This window comes from Myotis brandtii, unplaced genomic scaffold, assembly GCF_000412655.1.
Source record: "Myotis brandtii unplaced genomic scaffold, ASM41265v1 scaffold118, whole genome shotgun sequence".
Lineage (NCBI taxonomy): Eukaryota > Metazoa > Chordata > Mammalia > Chiroptera > Vespertilionidae > Myotis > Myotis brandtii.
In genome coordinates this window covers 1,427,264-1,452,164 of record NW_005354090.1, presented here as the reverse complement: position 1 = coordinate 1,452,164, position 24,901 = coordinate 1,427,264, and the positions used below count along the sequence as shown (strand labels likewise).

The 24,901-nt window shown below is 42.5% G+C and overlaps 1 protein-coding gene across 1 annotated transcript in view; it reads right to left on the bottom strand.

Moving 5' to 3' along the window:
* The window catches only part of LOC102244168 (chromosome unknown open reading frame, human C3orf70), a 71,573-nt gene extending 58,375 nt beyond the window's left edge, over positions 1 to 13,198 (bottom strand). Inside the window, exon 1 of the mRNA XM_014530691.1 lies at positions 13,093 to 13,198. Coding sequence (XP_014386177.1) covers positions 13,093 to 13,198 — 106 coding nt within the window. The remainder of the gene's footprint in view (positions 1 to 13,092) is intronic.
* Positions 13,199 to 24,901: the final 11,703 nt, after the last annotated feature.

The following is a 24,901-nucleotide window of genomic DNA, read 5'->3' as shown; positions in this document are numbered from 1 at the left end:
GTTTGCTTCAGTGCATGGCTGCCGGCCACCATCTTGGCTGACAGTTAATTTGCATAAGGATATGCTGATTAGCCAATGGGAAGGGTAGCGGTCGTACGCTAATTACCATGTTTCTCTTTTATTAGTGTAGATATCAGAAGTGATATCCCATCATTTGGAGCATATTCTATTCATTAAAAACAAGTCTCTAGGTCCAGCTCTCCCATGATGGGAGGTGAATACACAATGAGATAGGAATCATTGGGAGCCATTTCTACCTAAGCTGCCTACCACACCATGTAACTTGCTTTAGCCAATGGAAAAACAGCAAACATGGCATAGGAAAGGTTTCCGAAGAATATGCTCTTCGGGGTTTGCCCTTCCTTTCTATGCTCAGAACCCTGAGATCACCATGTGTACAAGGCTGAGCAAGCCTGCTGGAAGATGAAATGGAGGAATAGCCTAATGGAGGAGAATGGAAGTACCCCAGCTGATGAAGAACCAATCCCCAGGCAATGGTCTATCAACCACTAGAACTAATAGTGAGGCTGTAATTGGCCATCCTGGACCCACCAACTGATCACAGAAGCATGAGAGAGATCTGCTGACCCAATCCTGGCCGGAACAACCACCAGAACAAACTACAGGATCACAAGCGGCATAAATAGTTTATTTTAAGCTACTAAGTTTTGGGTGATGTCTTACATGGTAAAAGCTAACTGATACACCTACCAATCCTCTCATGTTGTAGACAAAGTAAATGAGGATACCAAAGGCTGAATGACTGGCTCAATGTCACAGTTCAGCAGGCATAGTGGGAAAGTTCTCTAGGACCTGGCATCAGAACAATGCAGATAGTTCAAGTCCAACCTCTGTTGCTTTCTGTCTGGGAGATCTTGGCAATTCCCTTATGCTTCCTGGGCTTCCGTTTCTTTATCAGCAAAACAAAACAGAAGGTTTTCTAGAAGATCTTTTAGCACTCAAAGCTATGATCTGTCTACTGGATTATAGATAGAGCTAGGATTAGAATCCTTTCAGTTCAGAAGTCATCTGTGAATAGTGAGATATCCCCTTTGCATGCTATGGCACACATTTGTCTAATGCTAATGTAAGTTATGTCTGTGCTCACCAACCATTCTGAACACTTTGATAAATTGAGTCATTGCAAATCAGTTACTTTTCAGTTGCTTGATTGAACCGAGCAACTAATTCTACTATGGTTATAAAGAACCTGCTAGTAATTGGTCAATTTGTCATATTAAAGCAATTAGAATGATGAAGTGGATGGAGAAGCTTCCAAATGAGGTGCAACTAAATTAGGAGTCTTCTATGGGGAGGGAGGATGCTTCCTTAGCATTGCCACTGGCATAACAAACCCTCATCATCCCTTTTGGTGGAAGGAAAAGAACAGAAGCTTTGAAATGAGAACAGAATCAAAGCTCAGCTCCATAACCACCTAGCTGGGTGATCTTGGGCAAGTTATTTAGCCTCATCTCCTAAATGAGAATCATAATTTCTACCCCATATATGTACAATGATCACTAAATATAATAACATGTGAAGAGCCGAGCCCTATATCTGGCACATTGCAGATCCTCAATAAATATTAGTTCTCCTGTCCCCAGCAACTCTAAACACCTCCCTGTATTCAGGCTCTCTATTCTCCAATCCTCCCTTTATAATGCTCAGAAGAGAGCTCTCTAAAAGCTGATCATATCACACCTGGCCTTAAGAACTTTTGACACTTCTCATTGCCTACTGAAAAGAGTTTAAACATTTTTGAAGGCTATACAAAGCCCTCCCAACCTCTTCTCCAGCTACCCTTCCTGTGTCTCCAACTCTATACCCTGCATGATTTTGTTTCAGGACACGCAATATCCTCTCTTGCCTGCCTCTGTGCCTTTCCCCATCCTGATCCCTTTGCCTTGAATTGCCTGACCCCCTTTATGCACAAAGAATCTTACCTTTCCTTCAAGTTCCAGCTCAAATGCTACTTGAAGTTCACTCCCTCTTCCATACTCAAGGACATGCTGTGCTTACCACTCGGAACTCAAGTAGAGAGGCAGGTACTGTGTATTTCTAGTGCCTGGCATTGTGTTGGATAGTAGGAAACTCTCAACATATATTTTTGTTGTTGTTATTAATCCTTACCTGATTATATTTTTCCATTGATTTTTAGAGAGAGTGGAAGGGAGGGGGAGATACAGAGAGAGAAACCTCGATGTGAGCGAGATACATTGACTGGTTGCCGCCTGCATATGCCCTGGTCCAGGGATCAAGCCTGCAACTGAGGTACAAGGTATGACCAGAATCAAACTCGCGACCCTTCAGTCCTCAGGCCGATGCTCTATCCACTGAGCCAAACTGAGTAGGGCTCAACAAATATTTTTGAAGGAACACATTTAAAGATTTATGACTAAATATTCATAAATAGTATGGAAAGGCAAAGCATCTGTTTGTCAAAACTGAGAGCCCCAGAACTAGGAGATTCCTTTGAAGTCTTTGAAATTAAAAAGAAGCCTTACTTAATATAATCTTATAATCTTGGCTTATAATCTTACTGAATGTCTTGGCAACCCAGGCAAAGAGGTATCTCAGACACTGCAAGAATAACAGACCCATATCAGAGAAATATTCGTGGTCCCTCCCCAACCTTCTGATATTGCATCACGAAGGGCAGCTTTCCCACCCCGTAGTCCATTGTGCCACCATCAAAGGCAAATAGAAAACAGACGGATCTGGGACCTGTCCAAATAGCTTTTCTTTTTTAATTGGTGGATATTTGTGGATCACTTTAATATTATTTTCAAAATTCACCATTCTATCCCTCAGCTGCTCTTTGAAAGGAACATACCAGTTTTGTACCAATTTGTTTTATCAACTAGAGCAGGGGTGGGGAAAGTCCAGCCCACAGGCCGTATAAGGCCCTCGAAATCATTTGGTCTGGCCCTTTCAAGGCCATAGGGGCGAGTTAATTAAATGTTTGACCAAACACAGCAGGCTAGTTTTTAAGTTGATGATTTTGTATGGTCCAGGAATGATGTTATAAATATCCAAATGGCCTTGGCAGAAAAAAAGGTTCCCCACCCCTAAACTAGAGAAATATTTTTATCTCTGAAAAAAATTAGTAAAAAAATAATTATTACCTCCAGAATGGGTATTGAACATAAAAGGGGAGGAGGGCAAAAAAGGCCAGTCATTAAGGTGTCAAGCAATCGGCCTCCTGTGGGCATCAATACAGACCTTCAGTGTTCAAGCTCAATAGCTACTGGACTTTTCCCGAGTGATATGATATGACACTAACAGAAGTAGGATCTGGGGCAATTTCTGCTCCACACAACGCACCCTGTTCTTTATGCTCCAACGGTCCACACTTAACTTCTGGATCAATGGACCTAACATAATTTAGAAACAAGAACACTCTGGCTTTTTCTAATGGTAGCATAACACACACAGTCTGCCATTCCATTAAAAAAAGTCTTTTTTCTTGATGATTAGCAATTAAAATAATTCAACTTTAATTAGCTCATTTCAGTAAGTAGCTAAAGGCTAAAATGACAGTGAAGAGCAATCTGGAATACAATGACTGACTCAGATTATAAATGAGGCAGCTGAGGTGCCACATGCACCTCGTGAAGATGCTGGTCTGCGGTCAACACTCCATCCACCCTCAGAGTCCCAAGCTCTTAGGCAGTGCTTCGGCTCATTTATCCACTCCACAGATAGTGACTGAGTGCCTCCTATGTGCCAGGCCCTAGGCTAGATGTTGGAGATAATTTAGAGGGGAGACATAAACCAACCATCTATACCCATGGTCGGCAAACTGCGGCTCGCGAGCCACATGCGGCTCTTTGGCCCCTTGAGTGTGGCTCTTCCACAAAATACCACAAAATACCACATGCAGGAGTGCACGTATAGTGCGATTGAAACTTCGTGGCCCATGCGCAGAAGTCGGTATTTTGTGGAAGAGCCACACTCAAGGGGCCAAAGAGCCGCATGTGGCTCGCGAGCCGCAGTTTGCCAAGCTGCAGTTTGCCGACCACTGATCTATACTAATAAAAGGGTAATATGCTAATTAGACCAGATGTCTTCCAGACGTCCTTCCTGACAAAGCTGGCCTGGGCGAAGCCACCCGTGGTCCCTGGAGAAGCCGCCAGAGGTCCCGGGTGCCTATGGCCGGCCCGGGGCCGAGCCACCAGGAATACCGGAGCCACCAGGGGTCCTGGGTGCCTGGGGCTGGCCAGAGGGAGGGAAGCCCAGGTCCCAGGTGCCTGCAGCCGGCCAGAAGGAGGGAAGCCCGGGTCCTGGGTGCTGGGGCCAAGGCAGAGGCAGTTAGGGGCAATTGGCCAGCAGGGGAGCAGTTAGGGGTGATCAGGCCAGCAGGGGAGCAGTTAGGGATGATCAGGCCAGCAGGCAGAGGGGTTAGCAGGGATCAGGCAGGCAGACAGAGTGGTTAGGGGCAATCAGGCAGGCAGGCAGGCAGGCAAGCGGTTAGGAGCCAGCGGTCCCAGATTGTGAGAGGGATGTCCAACTGGCAGTCGGATATTCCCCAAGGGGTCCCGGATTGGAGAAGGTGCAGGCCAGGCTGAGGGGACCCCCCCTCCTTGCACGAATTTCGTGCACCAGGCCTCTAGTAAGAGGATAATAGGTAATTGCTTTGATTGAGGGGTTTAGACAAAGCACAAATAGAAGAATTTGTTGGCCTGGAGCCAACAAAATATATTTCACAGGAAGAATAAGTTAGCACTGGCGATGCAGACAAGCTGGGCTGTGGTATTATGGGAGAGGGAACAATACCCATGCAGACAAGAAGGACAAAGGGCCACTCTAAGTTATCTTGCTTGAAAGTAATGTGGGCCTGATGGAGCAGTCAGACGAAGAAGCAGAATTGGTAGGCAGGGGCCAGATCATGAAAAGCCCTGCAAAGTTTAAATTTATTCTTCAAACCAGTCGTTTTTTAACAACTTTCAACTAGAACACTTTGTTCAATGGAAACATTTGTTAGAAAGCATAAATGAAACAGATTTGTAAACTCCAGCTGCTCCCATTGAGGCTGATACATGTTGGGGAATGCTGGAACCCCATTTGTTTATAACCCCCACTACAGAAGAGCCAAACCACTGCCTCAGGAGGGGGGAAGTTGTGGTAGGCAGCCTCCTACACAGCCCCAATGATCCCCACTTTCTGGTATTCACACCCTGCATAATTCCCTCCCTTGAGTTGTGGACTGGACTTAGCAACTCTAGAAGTAGTGATGGAATCACTTCCAAGATTAGGTTACAAAGACTGAGGCTCCTCTTCTCTTCCCTTCCCTTGCCTTTCTTTCTCTTCCTCTTCCTTCCTCTTCCTCCTTTTCCTCCTCCTCCTCCTTCTCCAACTGAGGTCCACATCTGGATTCTTCCAACAAGAAAAGGTAAAAAAGTAGTACTAGCAAATCCGTGTGTGTGTGTGTGTGTGTGTGTGTGTGTGTGTGTGTGTGTGTGTGTACATATGTAGAAGTTCTTCTCCTCCTCCTCCTCCTCCTCCACCTTCTCCTTCTCCTTCTTCTTCTCCTTCTCCTTATTCTTATTCTTTCTATCTATCTATCTATCATCTATCTATCTATCTATCTATCTATCTATCTATCTATCTATCATCATCTCTTTCTGAGAGAAGCCAACTGCCATGCTGTGATTGGCCCAATGGAAAAGCCCACTTGGCACATGGGAAGGAATTGACCTCTCCGGCCCACAGCCAGCAAGGACCTAAAGCTTGCCAACAACCACATGAGTGAACTTGGAAGCAAATTCTCCCAATTGAATCCCGAGAGGAAACCACATCTCTAGCCAACACCTTGATTGCAGCCTTGTAAGAGACCCTGACCAGTCAGCTGCACCCAGGTTACTGTGCCACAGAAACTGAGTTAGTTCATGTTTGTTGTGTTGCAGGTACTTTAAGTAATGAGGCATTATACTAATTGAAATAAGCCAGAGAAAGACAAATACCGTGTGATCTCATTTATATATTGAATGTAAAATAAAAATTTAAAAAAAAACCACCAAACACATGGATGCAGAGAACCGATTAGTAGATTGGTGATTGCCAGAGGCGGTGAGGGGGGGTGAGGGAGGGTGAAACGAATGAAGGTGGTTAAAAGGTACAAACATCCAGTTATAAAATAAGTAAGTCGTGGGATGTAATGTACAGTATGGTGACTACAGTTAATAATACTGTGTTGCATATTTGAAAATTCCCAAGATAGTACATCTTAAAAATTCTCATCAAAAGAAAAAAATCTGGCACCATGTGTGGTGATGGATATAAATTAGACTTACTGTGGTGCTCATTTCACAATATATACTTATACCAAATCATCACGTTGTATACCTGAAACTAATATATAATGTTCTATGTCAATTATATCTCCCAAAAAAAGGTCAGCATGAAATTAGTTGCAGAAAGGTGACATGTAACATTACAACACTGGAAGCTTCTTCCAGGAGTCCCTGTCTTTCTCTCCCACCCCCAATGAATCAAGCACAAAGAATCATCAATGCAGTTAGCTCCAAACCATGTCTGTGGTAGCTGCATTTCGGTTCCCTAAACAGTGGGGCCTTGACTTATGAGTGTCCCGACTAACGAGTTTTTCGAGATACGAGCCGTCTCTCGGCCGATTTTTTGCTTTGAGTTGCGAGCTAAAATTCGAGTTACGAGCCAGCTTCAGATACCCCACCGCTAGTTGGCGCAGCGAATGTCACAGTGAACGCCACAACATCAGCCCAGCATCACGTGTCATTGTAATGGTGAAAATCGATTTGACATGAGTAATTTGAGTTACGAGCTCCGTCATGGAACGAATTAAACTTGTAAGTCAAGGACCCACTGTATAGCTGTTTGGAAAATGAACCCCTTCTCTGCTTCAAGGGAACAAGCAGAAGGCTTTCTTTCTTTCTCTGCTACTCATTTCTACTTGGATACACATTTGCACTCGTTCCTGTATACCTGTGTGGAGTTTGGGACGCTATTGTTACTCCACCTAGGGTAGGGCCAAGGCTTCTTCTCCTTCACTGGTGTCTGGCTTTCCCTGGGAAGCTGCTGTCCCCCAGGATTTTTATCCTCTACTCCCAGAGACAGAGCCAAGACCCCGGGGCAGCTGTTGTGATTTCTAAGAGACACAGAGCTGGGGATTCCACACCCTCCTTGCATCTCCCATACGTGTCCATCCAAATGTATATGTTCCTGTTTGGAAGCTGAAGGTGTACATAGCTTTGAAAGGGACTAAGAGGAGAGATTTGAAGATACAAATTGACAGGACTGGCTAAGTAAAATGTCTCTTTTATTACTCAGGAAAGTGGAGTCTCAGAAAAGTAATGACGCAAGTTGCCCAAGGTCTTAAAACACTCATTTCAGCCCTAACTGGTTTGGCTCAGTGGATAGAGCATCGGCCTGCAGACTCAAGGGTCCCAGGTTCGATTCCGGTCAAGGGCATGTACCTTGGTTGTGGGCACATCCCCAGTGGGGAGTGTGCAGGAGGCAGCTGATGGGTGTTTCTCTCTCATCGATGTTTCTAACTCTCTATCCCTCTTCCTTCCTCTCTGTAAAAAAATCAATAAAATATATATTTTTTAAAAAACACACAACAACAACACTCATTTCACAATCTATTCCTGGTGGAGAAGAAAATAAAAATCGTATTTTGTGATTCCAAAGCCTCCACTCTTCCTTCTACCTTAGAGGTGTGAAGAGGAATTGGCTTCTACTTTTATGCCTTTTGACTTTTGATTACGCCTTTTTTGCCCCTGTCCACTGTTGGTTATTAGGGCGGTGTTTTGATCCTGTGATATTACAGGCAAGGCCCCAGCAATGCCCAAACTGGGCCTTGCCTGCCACTCCCCTCTCAGCTCCAAGGAAGCTAAACCCAATAAATAATCATAAATTGTGATACCTCTCCACTAAGGTGATCTAGTTGCCAACACTCCAATTGGAGCTCACTGGTAAAAAAGTAAGGGGGGCCTCCTCTTGGAGTGTCTCTGCCCTCTCACCATATGCAAAGAGGAGGAAGTTTAAGAGGTAGGAGAACTATATGTCAGGTTTGCACAATAGGCCTTGGCTGATTTGCTCACCCAAATGCATCTTGGGAGGGAAGTAGAAGAGAGAAGGGACTGGTTAGGCCTGATCTATCTAGAGGTGACACAGGACATACACGTAGGTATACACACTTTAGTAAATGTAGCCTGTATTAGCTACCTGGTGCTATGTAACAGATCATTCCAAAACTTAGTGGCTGATAACAATAATCACTGACCATCTCTTGTCGGGCAGAACACTTCACACGTGGTGTCTCCCTATGGCATCCTCAAAACAAGGAAAGTCCCAAGTGGAAGTCATGTTACCTTTTATGACTCAGCCTCAAAAGTCACACAGCATCACTTCTGCTACATTCGTTTGGTTGAGGCAGTTAGACAGGTCTGCCCAGGTCCAGAGGGAGAGAGCGGACCTCACCTCAGGATGAAGCACGTCAATATCGCGTTGTAGGAAAAAGCATGGGAGATGAGACAATCAGCCACACAGTCCAATTGATGTCTTGGGCTCTGACCATTCAGATTAGAAACGTTTTCCTTGTTGAGTGGGGAGCTGGGAAGAAAGGGGATCTGAGATGAGCATGCTGGGAAGAGGGCCTCACATTTTATTTCACAGAACCAACACCCTTTCCTATAAATATTAACTTAAAGACTCCTTTCCACCCTCTTTGTAACTTCCTTGCCTGGGCCCATAACACAGATTCAAATACACTGCGTGGTTTGACTTCTGGCCAGGACTAGGTTGGTGAGTAAGAGGGCACATATGCAGAAACTCAAGTAGGACCCCTGCCCCTTCAACCCCCTGCCAAACCAAAACCGAACCTCATTATACTGTGCCTGAAAAGTCCACATGAAAGTTAATTTAGTCTTGTAGTCTTAAAACTATACCAAATGCTAAATTAAAATCCAGTAGAAGTTATTAATCATGTACACTTCGATGGAAATTCATTGGGTTTGAATTGGGTGGCGGGGGAGAGAGAAGAGAAATGGAGTTGAGAAGCTGGTAAGGATAAGGTAGAGGAGAAAGGAAACGCAGAACAGAAGCTCGAGTTACCTGGAACTTTGCTGTATTATACTTTTCCAGTTCTGGGAAGCAGTTTGTGTGGTTTTCCATCTGTAAACCCACAATATCAGCTTGGGAGTCACAGATCCTCCTGCACCCTCGCTCAGACCACCACGGAGGCCAGTCTTCCTTTTCATCCGACCCATCGCCGGACATGCCTCTTGCCTCTGAGTGCTCCTATGGAGGAGCCAGGTAATTCATATTTTCTAATTAAAAATAATAACAATGACAGCTAACATACTAACATTTATTAACAGTTACAATGTGCCACATGCTATGTTAAGTGCTCACAATCTCTCATATACTCTTTACAAAAAATAATCTGCAAGGTAGGTCCACCCCCACTTTACAGATGAGGAAGCTGGAGGCACAAAGAGGTTCAATAATGTGTGCAAGGCAGCACAGCTGGTAAGGTCTAAAGCTGAGACTGAACCCAGGCAGCCTAAGTCCACTGCATTATTACCGGTATATAGGGAAACCTCATACAAACCGATTATAGGTAGAAAGATCATTGTGAACACTTTTATTAATAAAAAAGAGATGAGTTAGTAATGTTACATAAACTTTAAAAGTATATGTTTGTGTGTATTGTATGTTACCCAACTTATTTTATAAAGTGAAATGATTAATTTCAAAATCTGAATAGGAAACAAATCAAATTACAGGTCAATCTCCTTAATGAAGGTCACTATGCCTAATTCTAGAAACACACAATTGGTTCTGAAGTAAAACTAATATAGCACATCACATTAACAGGAAAATAGAAATTGTACATATATGTATAAAAATTTAAAAAGAGACTTTCATAAATTATCAGATATAGTTCTCATTTCTTCCTGATGAAAACTTTTAAAATCAAGTGGCATTGGTTATTTAGAGATTTCTTTTTTGTCACGTGGAATTTAGTTCAGTGATTCACCAGAAAAGCAGATTCCTGGTCTGCAGTTTAAACCCGTCGCTCCTGTATGAGAATATATGCTTCCCTCCTGGAGGACTGTGGAGGAAGGGGGACTGGTAACAAGAAAAATACCAGCACCTTGAGGCAAGGACTCTCCTGTCTACAGACTGTGGCACTAGGGATCTGGGATCTAAGGAGATATGAATTCAAGAGACTCCCATGGATGAAATACCTTAGCAAATCCCAGGAAAGGGGAATTGGAACAATTGTTTCAGCCCTTCCAAACAGGTAACTGAGGCAACATTAGCTATGTTGGATTTCCAGTGTGTATTAAAAACAAAGAGTTGATTTTATTCTTAAAGAAGAAATACACATTAGCCCTAGCTGGTTTGGCTCAGTGGATAGAGCTTCGGTCTTCAGACCAAAGCATCCCAGGTTCGATTCCAGTCAAGGGCGTGGGACCTGGTCAGGGTCCATGCAGGAGGCAACCAATCGATGTGTTTCTCTCACATGTATGTTTCTCTCTGTCTTTCCCTCTCTCTTTCAGTCTACCATGAAAAAAAAAATCAATGGAAAAATAGCCTCGGGTGAGGATTGAAAAAAAAGAAGAAACACAAATTGTTTTTCTCAAATTAGGATTTATTGTTTCAAAAATTTTGTCCCTAACTATTCAAAAAGAAAAGAAAATTTTATGTATGAATAGTAGAAAAGAAGAAACAAACATATCTATTTTACAAATAGCATGATTGCAGATGTAGAAATCTAAGAAAATCAACTAAAAATTACTAAAGTAATGAGTTTAGCTGCAGGGCTGACTGAAAAATGCATGTATGTATAGTATATGTATATGTATATATTGTATGCATATGCACTGTGTTGTATATATACTGATATCTGACAAGGAAATTCTATAAAAATGAATTTTATTGTTGCCATTACAACAAAAACAGATTAAATAGATGGGAATTAATTTAACTTGTGGCAAGTTTATTCAGAGAAATTATAGAAAGCGTTGTTAATACATTGAGTGCTGCATCATACCTGCTCCTGATTAGGAAAGTAAGTATATTACTATTTCCAAGGTTAATATGTAGATTTATCAATTGAAGCCTCAGCAGGTTAATTTAAGGTACATAACAAATAAGAGTGCAATTCCTCTGGCGTAGTAACAAGAAGAATCCTAAGAATATTATATTTATTTTTTAAAAACATAATGATTACTGAGTCATCCTACTGTATTTTTAGTTCATTAAATTTTAAAACATGATATAATAATTATAAAAGCTTTGGAGCACTAGGTTAAAAACATAATGACTTGTTGAATAAGAAAACAGAGATGTAACAGATTAATTCAAACTCTAAGAGTTTCATTTCTGATCAATCATAAGCAGTACAGTGAGAAAAGGAATCATTAATAAATGCTATTGAGACAATTAGATATTGGTATAAAGAAGCATATACTTAACTATAGAGTAATTAAGAACAAAACTGGAATCAGATCATCTTGGGGAGTTTCTTAAAATTTCTGTCTTCTTTTCCTTCTTAGTGGGACTCATAATACTTACCTTGAGGGTGGCTTTGAGGACTAATTTAGATTATGTATGTGAAATGTTTAGCATAGTGCCAGGAACATAGTAAACAGAATTATCATAAGTCAGAGTGTTAAATATAAGTGAGAACAAACAAACTGGTTAATTGATCTAGAAATACAAATGGAAAAGCATGTTTACCCCAGTGATGAAGAAGAAACAAATTTCTGATCGCAGAGCATGAAGGATGTTATCAGACAAGATAGATGTAAAAGAACTAAAAAAACAAAACGAAACTTTCAAACAAAATGCATTCCTGAGGATACACACATATTACTGAGCTCCAAGGAGAGGTAGCTTTGGAGAGTGTTGCCAGGCTAGGATCACTGGAAACCTCACTCTTTATTTGTCAAAGAGCCCTTCCAGGGGTGTGCCCAGGGCCTTCCACATGAGCCCAGAGGATCTCAAACCTAGCAAGGTATTTCTCCTTCCCTGTTCTATCACCCCCTTTGTCTAGGTTTGTCCAGAGCCCTTGTGGTCCCTCTTCCAGCTTGGGGTCCAGAGGGTGGATGGGTTTGTGGTTCTCCCTGGTCATGCTGCCAGCTGAGCCATCTCCCTCTGTCTGCAGGGGCTACTCCTCTGGCACAGCTCTGGCCAGGCCAGCTGCCCCTGCTAGCTGCCTCCAGTCCCTTGACCTCTTTACCCCTTCACCCCACCTGATTAATGATGATTGCCTTTCTTTTTCCTCTAGCAATCCCAAATTGTATATCATTCCCACAACTGAACTCTAACCAATATTCTTTCTGTGTTAGTCAGGGTTCTCCAGGAGAAAGAACCAATACATGAAGAGATATTATATAAGGAATTGGCTCACAGGATAATGGAGGCTAAGTCCAGATCCAGGAGAGCTGAAGGTATAGTTCAAGTTCAAGGCCAACTCAGAAAGCAGGAGAAGATTCATAGCCCAGCTCCAAGACAGGAAGGCAGAAAGGGACTTCTCTCTCAGTCTGCCTTTTTATTTTATTCAGGCCTGAAATGGGGGAGGTCCACCCACATTGGGGAGAGCAACCTCTGTACTCAATCTGCCAATTCAGGTGCTAATCTCCTCTGGAAACACCCTCATCAACACACCCAGAAGTAAGGTTTAGTCAAATATCTGGGCACCCCATGGCCCAGTCAAGTTGATATATAAAATTAACTCTCGCAGCCTCGCAATGCAGCTCATACCTGCAAGCCTTTGTGCAGGGTCTGTTCCCTCTGTCTGGACCACCCTCCCCTTTCCCCTTCTTCATCTGTATAGTTATTTCATTCTTTTTTAAAATATATTTTTTATTGATATTTTACAGAGAGGAAGGGAGAGGGATATAGAGTTAGAAACATCGATCAGCTGCCTCTTGCACACTCCCTAGTGGGGATGTGCCCGCAATCAAGGTACATGCCCTCAACCGGAATAGAACCTGGGACCCTTCAGTCCGCAGGCCGACGCTCTATCTACTGAGCCAAACTGGTCAGGGCTAGTTATTTTATTCTTTATGACTCAGATAACATATCCAGGAAACCTACCTGGACACATCCTTGCTGAACCGAAGCCCTTCTTCCAAGCATCATAGCAGCCTGTGCATTTCTCCCCAACTAGGTTGCAAATTCCCTGTGGGCTGGAGATAGTCATTGCTCTTAAGCATCTTGGTTCCTAGCACAGTGCCTGACTCCCAGCGGTCCTAAGAAAGGTTTGTGCCATCCACACTTGTTTACTCCACTCCTGGCCACTAGTATTGTCCCACTGAAGCTGCTCATACTAATTTAGACAGTGGTTGTCAGCCCTGTCTGCACACTGGAATCTTCTAGGGAACTTGTAAAAATACTAGTGCCAGGCCCCACCCAAAGCCAAATAAGTCGGGAGATCAGAGTGAACCCAAGTGTGAGTCTTTTCTCAAAGCTGCCCAGATTGATGTGCCTGTGCAGCCAGACTGGAGAACCGCCCATTTAGGATGTTATTTAGAGCCCAAATAAGAGAGAATCTTAATTCTGAGTCTGACTAGGCAGATGGGGAAGTGCCCCCCTGCTGATAAGGTTGCTATGCAGAGCTGAGGGGAGTCAGGAAGCATCTCAGCTCCCTCTCAGTGCTTCCCCCTCCACACCCACACCCCCAGGAGACTGAAGGCTTGGTGTCATCACTTTCACATCCTCTCAGAGGGTATCTGTGTTAACTCTGGGAGCTGGCTTGGAATAGTGCCTTAGTAATTCACAGCCCCGCCCCCCAATCACTTGCTTGCCTTTACTCCTAACCAGAGGGGTGGGCACTTCAGTTGGCATCATAGTACCTCATCCCTCAGACCCTCGCTTTAGAGGCCAAAAGTTGCATGATAGCAATGAAGACGAACCAATGTGAGCCTGAAATATACATAACTTTAGGGGACCTCTTTAAGAAAAAGAACACAAAATCACAAATCAAAAAATTGCTAGGGCCTTCCCAAAAATTTGGAAAGGGCCAGTACAAATGCCACACCCTGAATTTTAAGCTTCAATTGCTTCAGGGTAGACCTGCTTCTGAGAACAATATCATTTATTGTTTCAATCTGTACTTCGTATATAGCTCTCCTTTCAACAGGCAAGCAAGGTGGCGTTGTCCTCAATTCACAAATGAGGAAACTCTGGTTCAAAAAGGTTTGTTACTTACCCCAGGTTGCACACAGTTTACACGCATGGAACTAGAATTCAGATTCGGTTCTGGCTGGTTCCTGAACCCAGACTTTTCCCACAACACCAGCAGATCTCAACATCTTGTGAACCCCCAGGGCCTGGGCTTATTATAAGAAGCAGGCAAATCCACACATGTACCAAGTATTTTGTGTAGACTGAAATTTTAATGTGACTTGCAATATGTGTGGAATGTTTTCCACATTAGGTACATGCTGTTGTAGTTAATAAAATAAAGTCAGTTAAAAGCACAAATTTTACTTCATAGCTTTAATCATTGTGTCCTTTCTCAAGCATCAAATATGAAGGGTACAGCTCTCATAAGAGCTCTTGCAAAGCTTTTACAGTAAAAAGGCCCCTGGTGCTCAAAAGGGCTGGAATCCCACTGTATTGCCGGTGCAGTGGTAGAGCTCACATTTTCTCTTGCCATAGAGCTCTAAATTCTCAAATAGTGGTCTCTAAAATGAGGGATTGTAAAACATTCCACTGGGATAAAGGAAGAACATATCAGAAATTCTATTTATATTTATTTTGACCCTCACCTTTAAAAATGTCCAGGTATGATTATGTTTCATAAGGTATGTATTATTACAGTGGGATGTGTATGTGATTATAAATAGGTACACATCACATGGCATAATAGTTAAGAGCATAGACTCTGGGGTCAGACCGCCTGGGTTACAATCTTGGGCTTGTCACTGTGTGTCCTTGGTAAAAAAAAATATTTTCAGTTCTTCAGTTTCCTCATCTGGAAAACTGAGATAATAATACCTACCACATTGGGTTGTGGTTAGAACTAACTGAGTTAATACATGCAGAATATTTAGAATGGTGATCTACAATAGTAAGGGCTGTGCAAGTTGTTTCTATGGTAAACACAATGATTATTATGCATATATTAAGGCATATTCTGGATGCATTCTCTCTCTCTCTCTCTCTCTCTCTCTCTCTCTTCCTGGCCCCCTCTCTCTACCAATTGTTTCTATGGTAAACACAATGATTATTATGCATATATTAAGGCATATTCTGGATGCATTCTCTCTCTCTCTCTCTTTCTCTTCCTGGCCCCCTCTCTCTACCAAAAATACAGTATGGTCTTAAAAGTTTGACAGCTACTGCTTTAATTATTCGACTAACTATTGTAGCAAAGAAACAAATGACTGGCCATCAGATCAAGATTCCTCCCCAAGTTGCCTCCTCTGCTTAGCCAGCCTCTAGCCTTGGGATCTGGGCGAGCATTGCCAAGTTGCCGAACTCCACAAGCGTTAAAGGGGGGTGGGGGGGGGTGCTAATAAGCTGGGATTCTTTCTCTTTGTGCTGTCCTCCGACAGCCCTGCCCAGGCATGGGAGACAGACTGCTATGCAGAGCCTTTCCTCTGATAACTGGGGGATGGAGACCGAGACACAAGGCTCCACTTAGAGCAGCTTCACACTCCCTCCAAGGAAGAAGAAAGGGGTCTGTGTGCTGGGGCTGCTCCCCTGCCAGCAGCCCAGCAGGACAGCTGCTGACCCCCTGCCCCTGAGCTCTGCTGGCACCATCTCCAGGCTGAGGCACCAGGAAGGGGGAACATCAGCTACAGAGAAAAGGAGAAAGAAGTGCATTGAGTTTTGCTCATACAGCCTGCTCTTCTTTCCCCTTCTGCTCTTTCAAGTCACAATCTCAGAGTCTGTAGCCCCAAAGCCCTCAAGTGCAGAGGTCTGCTCCTGGATGCTGCCATCTCGGATCCCTTCTTCCTGAGAGGAAGTCCTTGAAGACCTTTGCAAAGTCCCAATCCCCACTCCAGGCTCCTCTTCTCTCTCTTCTGGTCTACCTCTCATTTGCTCAGATAGATTTATAACTTATGCAAATAACTGTAGGTGATTAGGCAAATGATTATGTAAATGGTGCTTTCCCTTTTCTCATCCCAATTCTGGTAACACTAGGAGAAACTAACAATAATGATTAAATCCTGCCATTTGGGACAACATGGATGAAACTTGAGGCTATTATGCTAAGTGGAATAAGTCAGACACCGAAAAACAAATATTGTATGATCTCACTTATTACATGGAATCTAAAAAGAAAACAACAAAAACCGTATAGAAACAAAGTAGAGTCCTAACTAGTTTGGCTCAGTGGATAGAGCGTCGGCCTTCAGACTGAAGGGTCCCAGGTTTGATTCCGGTCAAGGGCATGTACCTTGGTTGCGGGCACATCCCCAGTAGGGGGTGTGTAGGAGGCAGCTGATCGATGTTTCTCTCTATCCCTCTCCCTTCCTCTCTGTAAAAAATCAATAAAATATATTAAAAAAAAAAAAAGAAAGAAAGAAACAGAGTAGATTGGTGGTTGCCAGGGACAAGGGGGTGGGGAAACGGGTAAAGGTGGTCAAAGGGTACGAACTTCGTTATAAGATGAATATGTTCTAGGGGTTCAATGCACAGCCTGATGACCATAGTTCACAATACAGTATTGTATACATATTTGAAAGTTGCTGAGAGAGTAGATCTTAAATATTTTCAGCGTGCGCGTGCACACGGTCACTATGTGAGGCGATGATGTGTTAACTAATCTTATTGTGTTAATCGATTCACAATATATACATATATCAAATCATCACGTTGTACAACCTAAACTTACACAATGTTATATGTCAATTGCATCTTAAGAAAGCTGGGGGGAAATGATTAGAAGATGGAAAATGGAATCAATGTATAAAAAGTAAAGGAGCTGAACTTTAATCTAGAAAAGAAAATGCAATGGCTGTTTCACAGCAAGATTCCATTTCCACAGTGAAAATGGAAGCTTTGACCCTCAAATTACCATAAAACCCTCACAGCTGTGGCATATGTAGACTCTGACTACCTATATCTATTGTTTTCCTATTGAAATTAATGGCTCTTAGGAAATGTTCAAGTAGACTAATTGTTATTTTTACTAATAGCTCATACTATTATATTGGTATATATAGTCTATATTATACACTGAAAAAAATTCTAGACAACGTATCTTTTTAGAAAGGACCATAAATCCAACAGATCAATTATTTTTTTCAGTTAAAAACTCTTGCCCATTTTTAAAGAATTAATAAAGCTGGCTTTTCATGAACCATTTAAGAATAAGCAATTGGGGTTTTTAATCAAAACACTATTATAATAGTCACTCTTGTAGATTTAAAAAAATCTACAAGAAAATTATGTATATCTTATGCAATTTTAAGTTTGGAAAAGGTTATTGAAAGCCAAGAACATGATGAACATTAGAAATCTAATAATTTCAAATGCTATGGCAGCTGAAATTTTGTCTCCAATTTCCGCCTACTCAGATTGCTTTTTCTTTATGAAACTGACCCACATCACATCCACGCACAAGCTCTAGGAGTCTACAGAACATTTGTCTAAAGTTATAAAAACATTTGTTATTTAAAAAAAAATTAAACATATGAATTACATTCTATTGCTTAGTTAAAAGTGGATCCCCAAATTGAAATTTTTAAGAAAACTTCTGAGCAGCACCATCTAGTGGGGAGTTACAGCAAAAAACTATTTTTCATTATACACAGTTCTTAGAAGGATTTATTTAAATTTTATTTCAAGTTTGTTCCATTATCTGACAGAGTCTAAGAGATATTACAGAGGACCAGTTGCATAACTGAAAATATAACAATATAACAAAACATATTTTCTGCAACAGTACAGATTTCAAATTTCACACATTTGAATATCAAATATTAAGTTTTGTATTTCTTTTTAGGTGATATTATCTTAAATAAAAAGAATTTGTTTATTATACAACAAAATATAATTTTATTTCTAGGTTTTTGTAAGTATTTTTTTAAATATGTTTTTATTTATTTCAGAGAGAGAGGAAGGGAGAGGGAGAGATAGAAACATCGATGATGACAGAGAATCATCAATCGGCTACCTCTGCATGCCCCCTACTGGGATTGAGCCCACAACTCAGGCATGTGCCCCAGCTGGGAATCGAACTGTGACCTCCTGGTTCATGGATTGACGCTCAACCACTGAGCAACACCGGCTGGACATAAGTATTTTTTAATGTAAGTCACAGATCAGGAAAAAATTTATTTTATTAGATCATGTATTCTATAATTGGAGGTTGGTAGACAAGGCAAAAATTAGGTTACCAATTGAAAATTAAATATTTACACCACCTTATGTTAAGCTATACTAAATAGTTTTGAAACAGACAATGGATGAACAATCTTTTTACAGCTTTCCTTGAGTCTCTTTAAGATAGCCGGAGCTAACCCCCAGCATGCACTACACAAGGTGTGATATTTTAGAATGGCTAGTCTCAGACAATGGGTAAATTAAGATTTCATTTTTATTGAATCTATTGGAGTGACATTTGTTAATAAAATTATATCGATTTCAGGTATACAATTCTATAATGCATCATCTATATATTGTATTGCGTGTTAACCACCCCAAGTAAGATTTTGATTTCTTCAACAAATATATTGAAGATCTCCTATGTACCAGGCACTGGTCTAGTTTTCAGACACAACAAACAGAACACCCAAAATGACTGCTTTCAATGCGCTTACATTTGGGGAGGAGGAGCATAAAAAATAAACAAATACAAGGTGTCCCAAAAAATGTATATACACTTTGAATGATTATAAAGGCAGTGTTTATTAAAATACATCTCATTTTCATTTAACAGCTACCAGCTGTTAAAATACGTGTACATTTTTTGGAACACCCTGTATATAATAGTAATTGTGCTATGAAGAAAATGCAGGGTCAAGGAAAGAGGAAGTATGGGGAAGGGAATGGTTGCCCTTGTATAGGAGTACTCAGAGAAGGACCTTCTAACAAGGTGACATTGGACTCCCTGCTTTAAACGTATGGGGAAAAGAGAGGGAGCACACTATGCAGATAACAGAGAAATGAGTTTTAGATAGACAGAATAGGAGGTGCTTGGCATATTCAGAGAACACCCAGGAGGCCAGGTTGGCTAGGGCAGAATGGTCTAAGCAGAGAACTAGGATGAGGTCAGAGAGAGAGAGGGGCTAGATCACATAGAACCTGTGGCATTGGAACAAATCTTGGTTTTATTCTCAATAGGATGGGAAACCACAGAAGAATTTTGAATAGGAGAGTTGCTTGGCTGTTGTGTATCAACACAGTAGGCCACAGTAAAACAAGGGCTGAAGCAGGGAGTCCAGTAGGGTCCTATTGCCTCGGGTAAGAGGTAATTTAGACCAAGATGATAGCAGAGGAGGCAGTGATAAGTAGTTGTATCCTGAATATATTTGCAGGTAGAGCCACCAAGATTTGCTGATGGATTAAATGTGGAGTGGGAGGTAAAGAGTCAAGGATGACACTAAGGTTTATATCCAGAACAAGTGATGGGATGGAACTGCTATTTACTGAGAATGGGGCAAGCTGTAGGAGAAACCTGTGTTGGGAGAGACTGGCAGATATTAAGAGCTCAATTTTTATAATGTGAAGTTTTAGATATCCATTAGACATCCAAATGTAAATGTCAAGTTGGCAGGGAAGAGGTCCAGGCTGAGGGTGTGAATTTAGGAGATTTTAAGGTGTAGGTGATATTTAAAGCCGTGAAACTAAATGAGATCACCAAGAGAGCAAGTGTACATAAACAAAAGCAGAGGTTTAAAGACTGGGCCCTGGGGCCTTCCAACGTTTACTAGTAGAGGTGAAGTAGATAAAGAACCAGCAGTGGAGACTAAGAAGGAAGCTAGAGAGGTAAAGGAAATCAACAGAGTCCTGGCATCTTGGAATCAGGGGAAGCAAGGTTTTTAAGGAAGAGGGAATGATCGATGAAGCAAGTAGGATGAGAACCAGGAACTGACCATTGGATTTAGTGATAAAAGAGGCATTGGTGACCTTGGCAAAAGTTGCATGGGTCTGTGGTGGGGATACAAGCCTGACTGAAGTAGGTTCAAGAGAGAATGAGAGGAAAACAATAGGAAACAATAAGAATAATCAATATAGAACTTTTGCTATGAAGGGAAGAAGAGAAACTCACGGGTAGCTGGAAGGGGAGTAAGATCGAGATCTTTTAAGATAGGAGAAATTTTTTTAAATAAGCTTCCTGTTTTTGAGATGGAGGAAATTATAGCTTGTTTATATGCTGGTTGGAAAGAAGCCATAGAAAGAGGGAAGTTGATGACGCAGAAGAAAGAGGAGAGGATTGCAGGGAGAGTGTACTGGTGTTTGAGTGGGTGACAGTGGAGGAGGTGGGTTGTGATAGGCACACAGACAGTTCATTTACAGAACTAGGAGGGAAGGCAGGATAAATGAGCACAGATACAGGGAGGTGGGTAGATGTGTTGGTGGGTGCCTGTGGGCATTCTCTTCTGACTGCTTCTGTTTTCTCTTTGAAGAAAGCAAGGACATCAGCTGAGAAGGAGGATGGAAAGAGATGTGATAAAATTGGGAAGAATAAGAGGTATGAAATAGTCATCTAGGAGACTGGGGAAATGAATAGACTAGAGGAATATGATAGAATAGCCTCCTTGAAGTTAATGGGCATTAATTTTTAGTGAGCACCTCCTTCTCTGAATTACAGTACTAATAGTCTACATTATTCATTTGGCATGTGACATACACTGAGTGGCCAGATTATTATGACCACCTGACGTTTGTAGGCAAATTAGCTATAATTCGCGCCGAAGTTGCTAGAGGGCCAGACCATTATAAATAGGGAAGCAGATTGTTTACCACGACAGTAGGAGTGATTTTTTTCTGAAGATATGGGTAAACAACGCAATTTAACAGCCTTTGAACATGGGATGATTGTTGGCACTCGGAGCCATGGAGCAGGTATCAGCAAAACAGCTGAAGGCCTGTTCGAACACCTTTGCTGTCTGCAGTTACCAAGATAAAACATCTCCAATTCACACAGGAACACAAGGATTGGACAGTCGAGCATTGGAAAAAAGTCATGTGGTCAGATGAATCACGTTTCCAGTTGCATCATGCAGATGGCGGAGTAAGAATTTTTGTAGGCAAATTAGCTATAATTTCGCACTGAAGTTGCTAGAGGGCCAGATCATTATAAACATCTGAATAGCACAACATACCTAAGAATCATTGCTGATCAAGTTCATTCTATCATGTTGATGGCGTATCCCAATGGAGATGGCTTCTTCCAACAAGACAATGTGCCATGCCACAGTGCTCGTATTGTGTAGGAGTGGTTTCAAGAACATGAGGGAGACTTTACCTTGCTTAGGTGGCCCCCACAATCACCAGATCTCAATCCAATTGAGCATTTGTGGGACGAAGTTAAAAGAGCCATCAGGCAGCTGGTTCCACAACCATCAAATCTCACAGAACTGGACAGTGCTATTCATCAGGCATGGTGTCAGATTCCTCGCATCACCTTTCAACATCTTGTGGAGTCAATGCCAAGAAGAATCGCCGCAGTATTGAAGGCAAAAGGTGGCCCAACGAAGTACTGATGGGGTGGTCATAATAATCTGGCCACTCAGTGTATAGTCTATTATTGTTTATCTGGTACAAAGATGTGCAGATTTGAGTTCTGGTGATGAGAGATGGCTGGGAGTTTGGGGTTTCTTATAGTAAATGATCAAAACAGGGATAAGGTGTGATGAGAGCAATACGGAAGGTCTACAAAACAGAAGCTGTGTATTGGAGGCTGTGATGCACTCCCCATGCCACCCCTGCCCACCTAAATACCAAGGCACTTATTCCCCCAGCTGCTGGGAGTTTTGGTTGCCAAGAGAAACTAAGGATCTGAGTTCCTCCAAGGATTTGGACTTTGGCTAAAGGTAGATGCCTTGTCCAAGGCCATGCTTCTCTCCAGTCCTCCCATATCCAAACAAATGAAGGTGGCAATAGAAAGGCTTAGTTCCCTTGCCTCAATTCAGACCATCTCTGAAGGCTGTCTGGGCCTCAGAACTGCCCAAGGGTTTTCTGAAGCTTCTGCTGTATCTGCCTCAGAGTTCAACTCTCTCTGCTCAATCTTGCTTTCTCCACTCCCTTACAGGTGTTGTTCCCAAAGGCACTCACCAGTAGACCTCCTGCATGGAAGCATATACCTCCAAGTCTTTTTCCTGAGGAACTCGATCTATGACTATTACTAGCAGAACTCGATCTATGACTATTACTAGCAGAACTCTATCTATGACTATTACTAGGAAGCGAACTTTAAAATGGGATATGGGGGCTGGATCACGAACCAACAAACTAGTAATGAAAATGGCATCATTGATGCACACCACTCATTGGTGATCAGTGGAGTATCAATAGCTCCTAGCATGCTGTTGCTGTGCAAAAGCTAAAACTTTCATCAGTGGAGAAGTTAGGATGGGTATCTGTAGGAGGTAATGAGGGCAGTATCTCAGGCATTTGAGAGGTTTATAGGAATTTGTAATTACATGGAGTCAGGTGGCTGTTGCTGGGGGCTATTACTGAATTAGAGAAACACAATACAAGGTGTGAAGGTGACTAATTACCAAGGTGAGATGAGACAAACTGTGAAGACTCTGAACATCACAGTCTAGCAGCATATAAAACACTAATCTGTAATCACAGGGCAGAAAAAGCAGAGGGTCAGGCTCAGTACTTATTTATAAAGGAAGAGAAATGGCATTCCAGAGAGGGTGGAATTCTCATGGCAATTCTGCTATGCCAAGGTTAGGGCATTGAATGGGGAGAATTGGGACACTGTGACTTAAAATTAGGACATCTGAGTCAATGAATTTGAAAATCGCAAATTCTGAGATTCCCCTGAATGCTTTGGACCTGCAGAAGAAGCTCACCCCATCCCTGCAGAAGAAGCTCACCCCATCCCTGCTAAAGACTTGTGCTCCCCACTTGCTTAAAGATAATTCAGAGGCTTTTATCTTGCAAGATACATGCCCTGCTTAGGAAATACCTCCCCCTGCCCTGGCCACCAGAACAATAATTAGAATTAACTCACAAAATAACTCATTCAGGAATGGGCTGAGACTAAGGGGGGATCTAGCCAATACACATCAGCAGAAGCCTGGAGAGTATATTTTGGGTGCTGGATCAAGGGTGACAGAACATAAATTTTGGTAGGTAGGGGGAATTTATCATTATGGAAACACTCTTCATGACACAGGACTTAATGCCTAGGCAAAGACTATGGGACACATTACTAACACACTGCTAGGTTGACTCTTGGAGGCTTGGAGAAACTGATGGCACGCTTAGTAAAATAGAAATACCAGAACTGCCACAGCTGATGGTGGAAGAAGGAATCAAAAGACGCAGAGAAGTGGTTGGAAGTAAGAATATATGGGCAATGGCAAATAGTTTGGATGATTGGTCAGGGCCTAGACAGAGAAATATTCAAGAACAGCAAGAACTGGGGAACTTAGAGATGGGCCTATCAGAGTAGGCACAATGTGTGAAGAGGTGTGCATCCCATGTTAATACTGTCCAGAAAACATCTACCCCAGAAGATGTATTGATCAACCAAATAGATAGAGTGACCAGGCTAGCTGATACCAACCAAGTGCTATCATTGCCTACCTTAGAACTGGCACAAGTCAAGTGGCCCATGAACAGAGTTGGATTGGTTGAAGGGATGGAAGCTATACATGAGCCCAACCAAATGAACTCTTTCCCACTCTCCAAGGCTGATCTAGTTGCAGAATGTAAAACTTGCCCAGATGCTGTATTATCTTTCAAAAAGACTAACCAATAAGAACTCTGGTCATCAGCTCAGTGATTCATCTTGATTGGAATTGACATATGTTCCACATGTGAGTTTTCCTTTCCTGACTGCAGGGCTTCTGCTGAAGCTTTCCTTTCATTTCCAAGGACCTAGAGAGGATCTGAGCCAGTGATATAAGAGCCTACATAATACTGCATCAGAACAAAGTACACCTTAAAACAAAGGTACTGCTGAGGTGGGCATATGACCATGGATTCCCTACTCTAATCACATACTACACCGCCCAGAAGTTATTAGCTTTCCTAACAGAGTAATGGAAAATATCTCTTTGAAGGAACCACTGAGGTGCCAGCTTGGAGATGATATCCTGTGAGGATGGGGTATCATCCTTCAGGATGCAGTTCACACCATCCTATCTAATAAAAGAGAAACATGGTAATTAGCCGTACCTACGCTACCCTTCCAATTGGCTAATCAGGGAGATATGCAAATTAACTGCCAACCAAGATGGTGGCCGGCAGCCAGGCAGCTGACGCAAACAGGGAGGCTTGCTTGCTTCAGTGATGGAGGAAGCCAAGCTTCCCTGCCTGCCTTGCCGGCCTCTGAGCTGCAACTCTAAGAAACATTGTAACAAATATGGAAGCTAAACCAAACCGCAGAAACCTGCTTTAGTCAGCCAGGCTTCAGGCAGCAGGACCGCAACATTGTTTCAAATACAGAAGGTAAATAAAGGCCAGAACCTGCTTTCAGCAGCCGAGGCCTCAGAGCTGGAGCCGAGCCTCAGAGCTAAAGCTGGCCCAGAATAAAAAAAGAAAAAAGAAAAAAAGGACAGGTTGGGAGCTTCAGTCACCCGCTAGCCTGAAAACGGCCCTCAGCCCCTCACCCAGACTGGCCAGGCACCCCAGTAGGGACCCCCACCCTGAAGGGGGTGTGACCAGCGGCAAACAGCCATCATCTTCTCATCCAGGCTGGCCAGGCACCCCAGTGGGAACGCCCACCCTGAACCAGGACACCCTTCAGGGCAAACCAGCC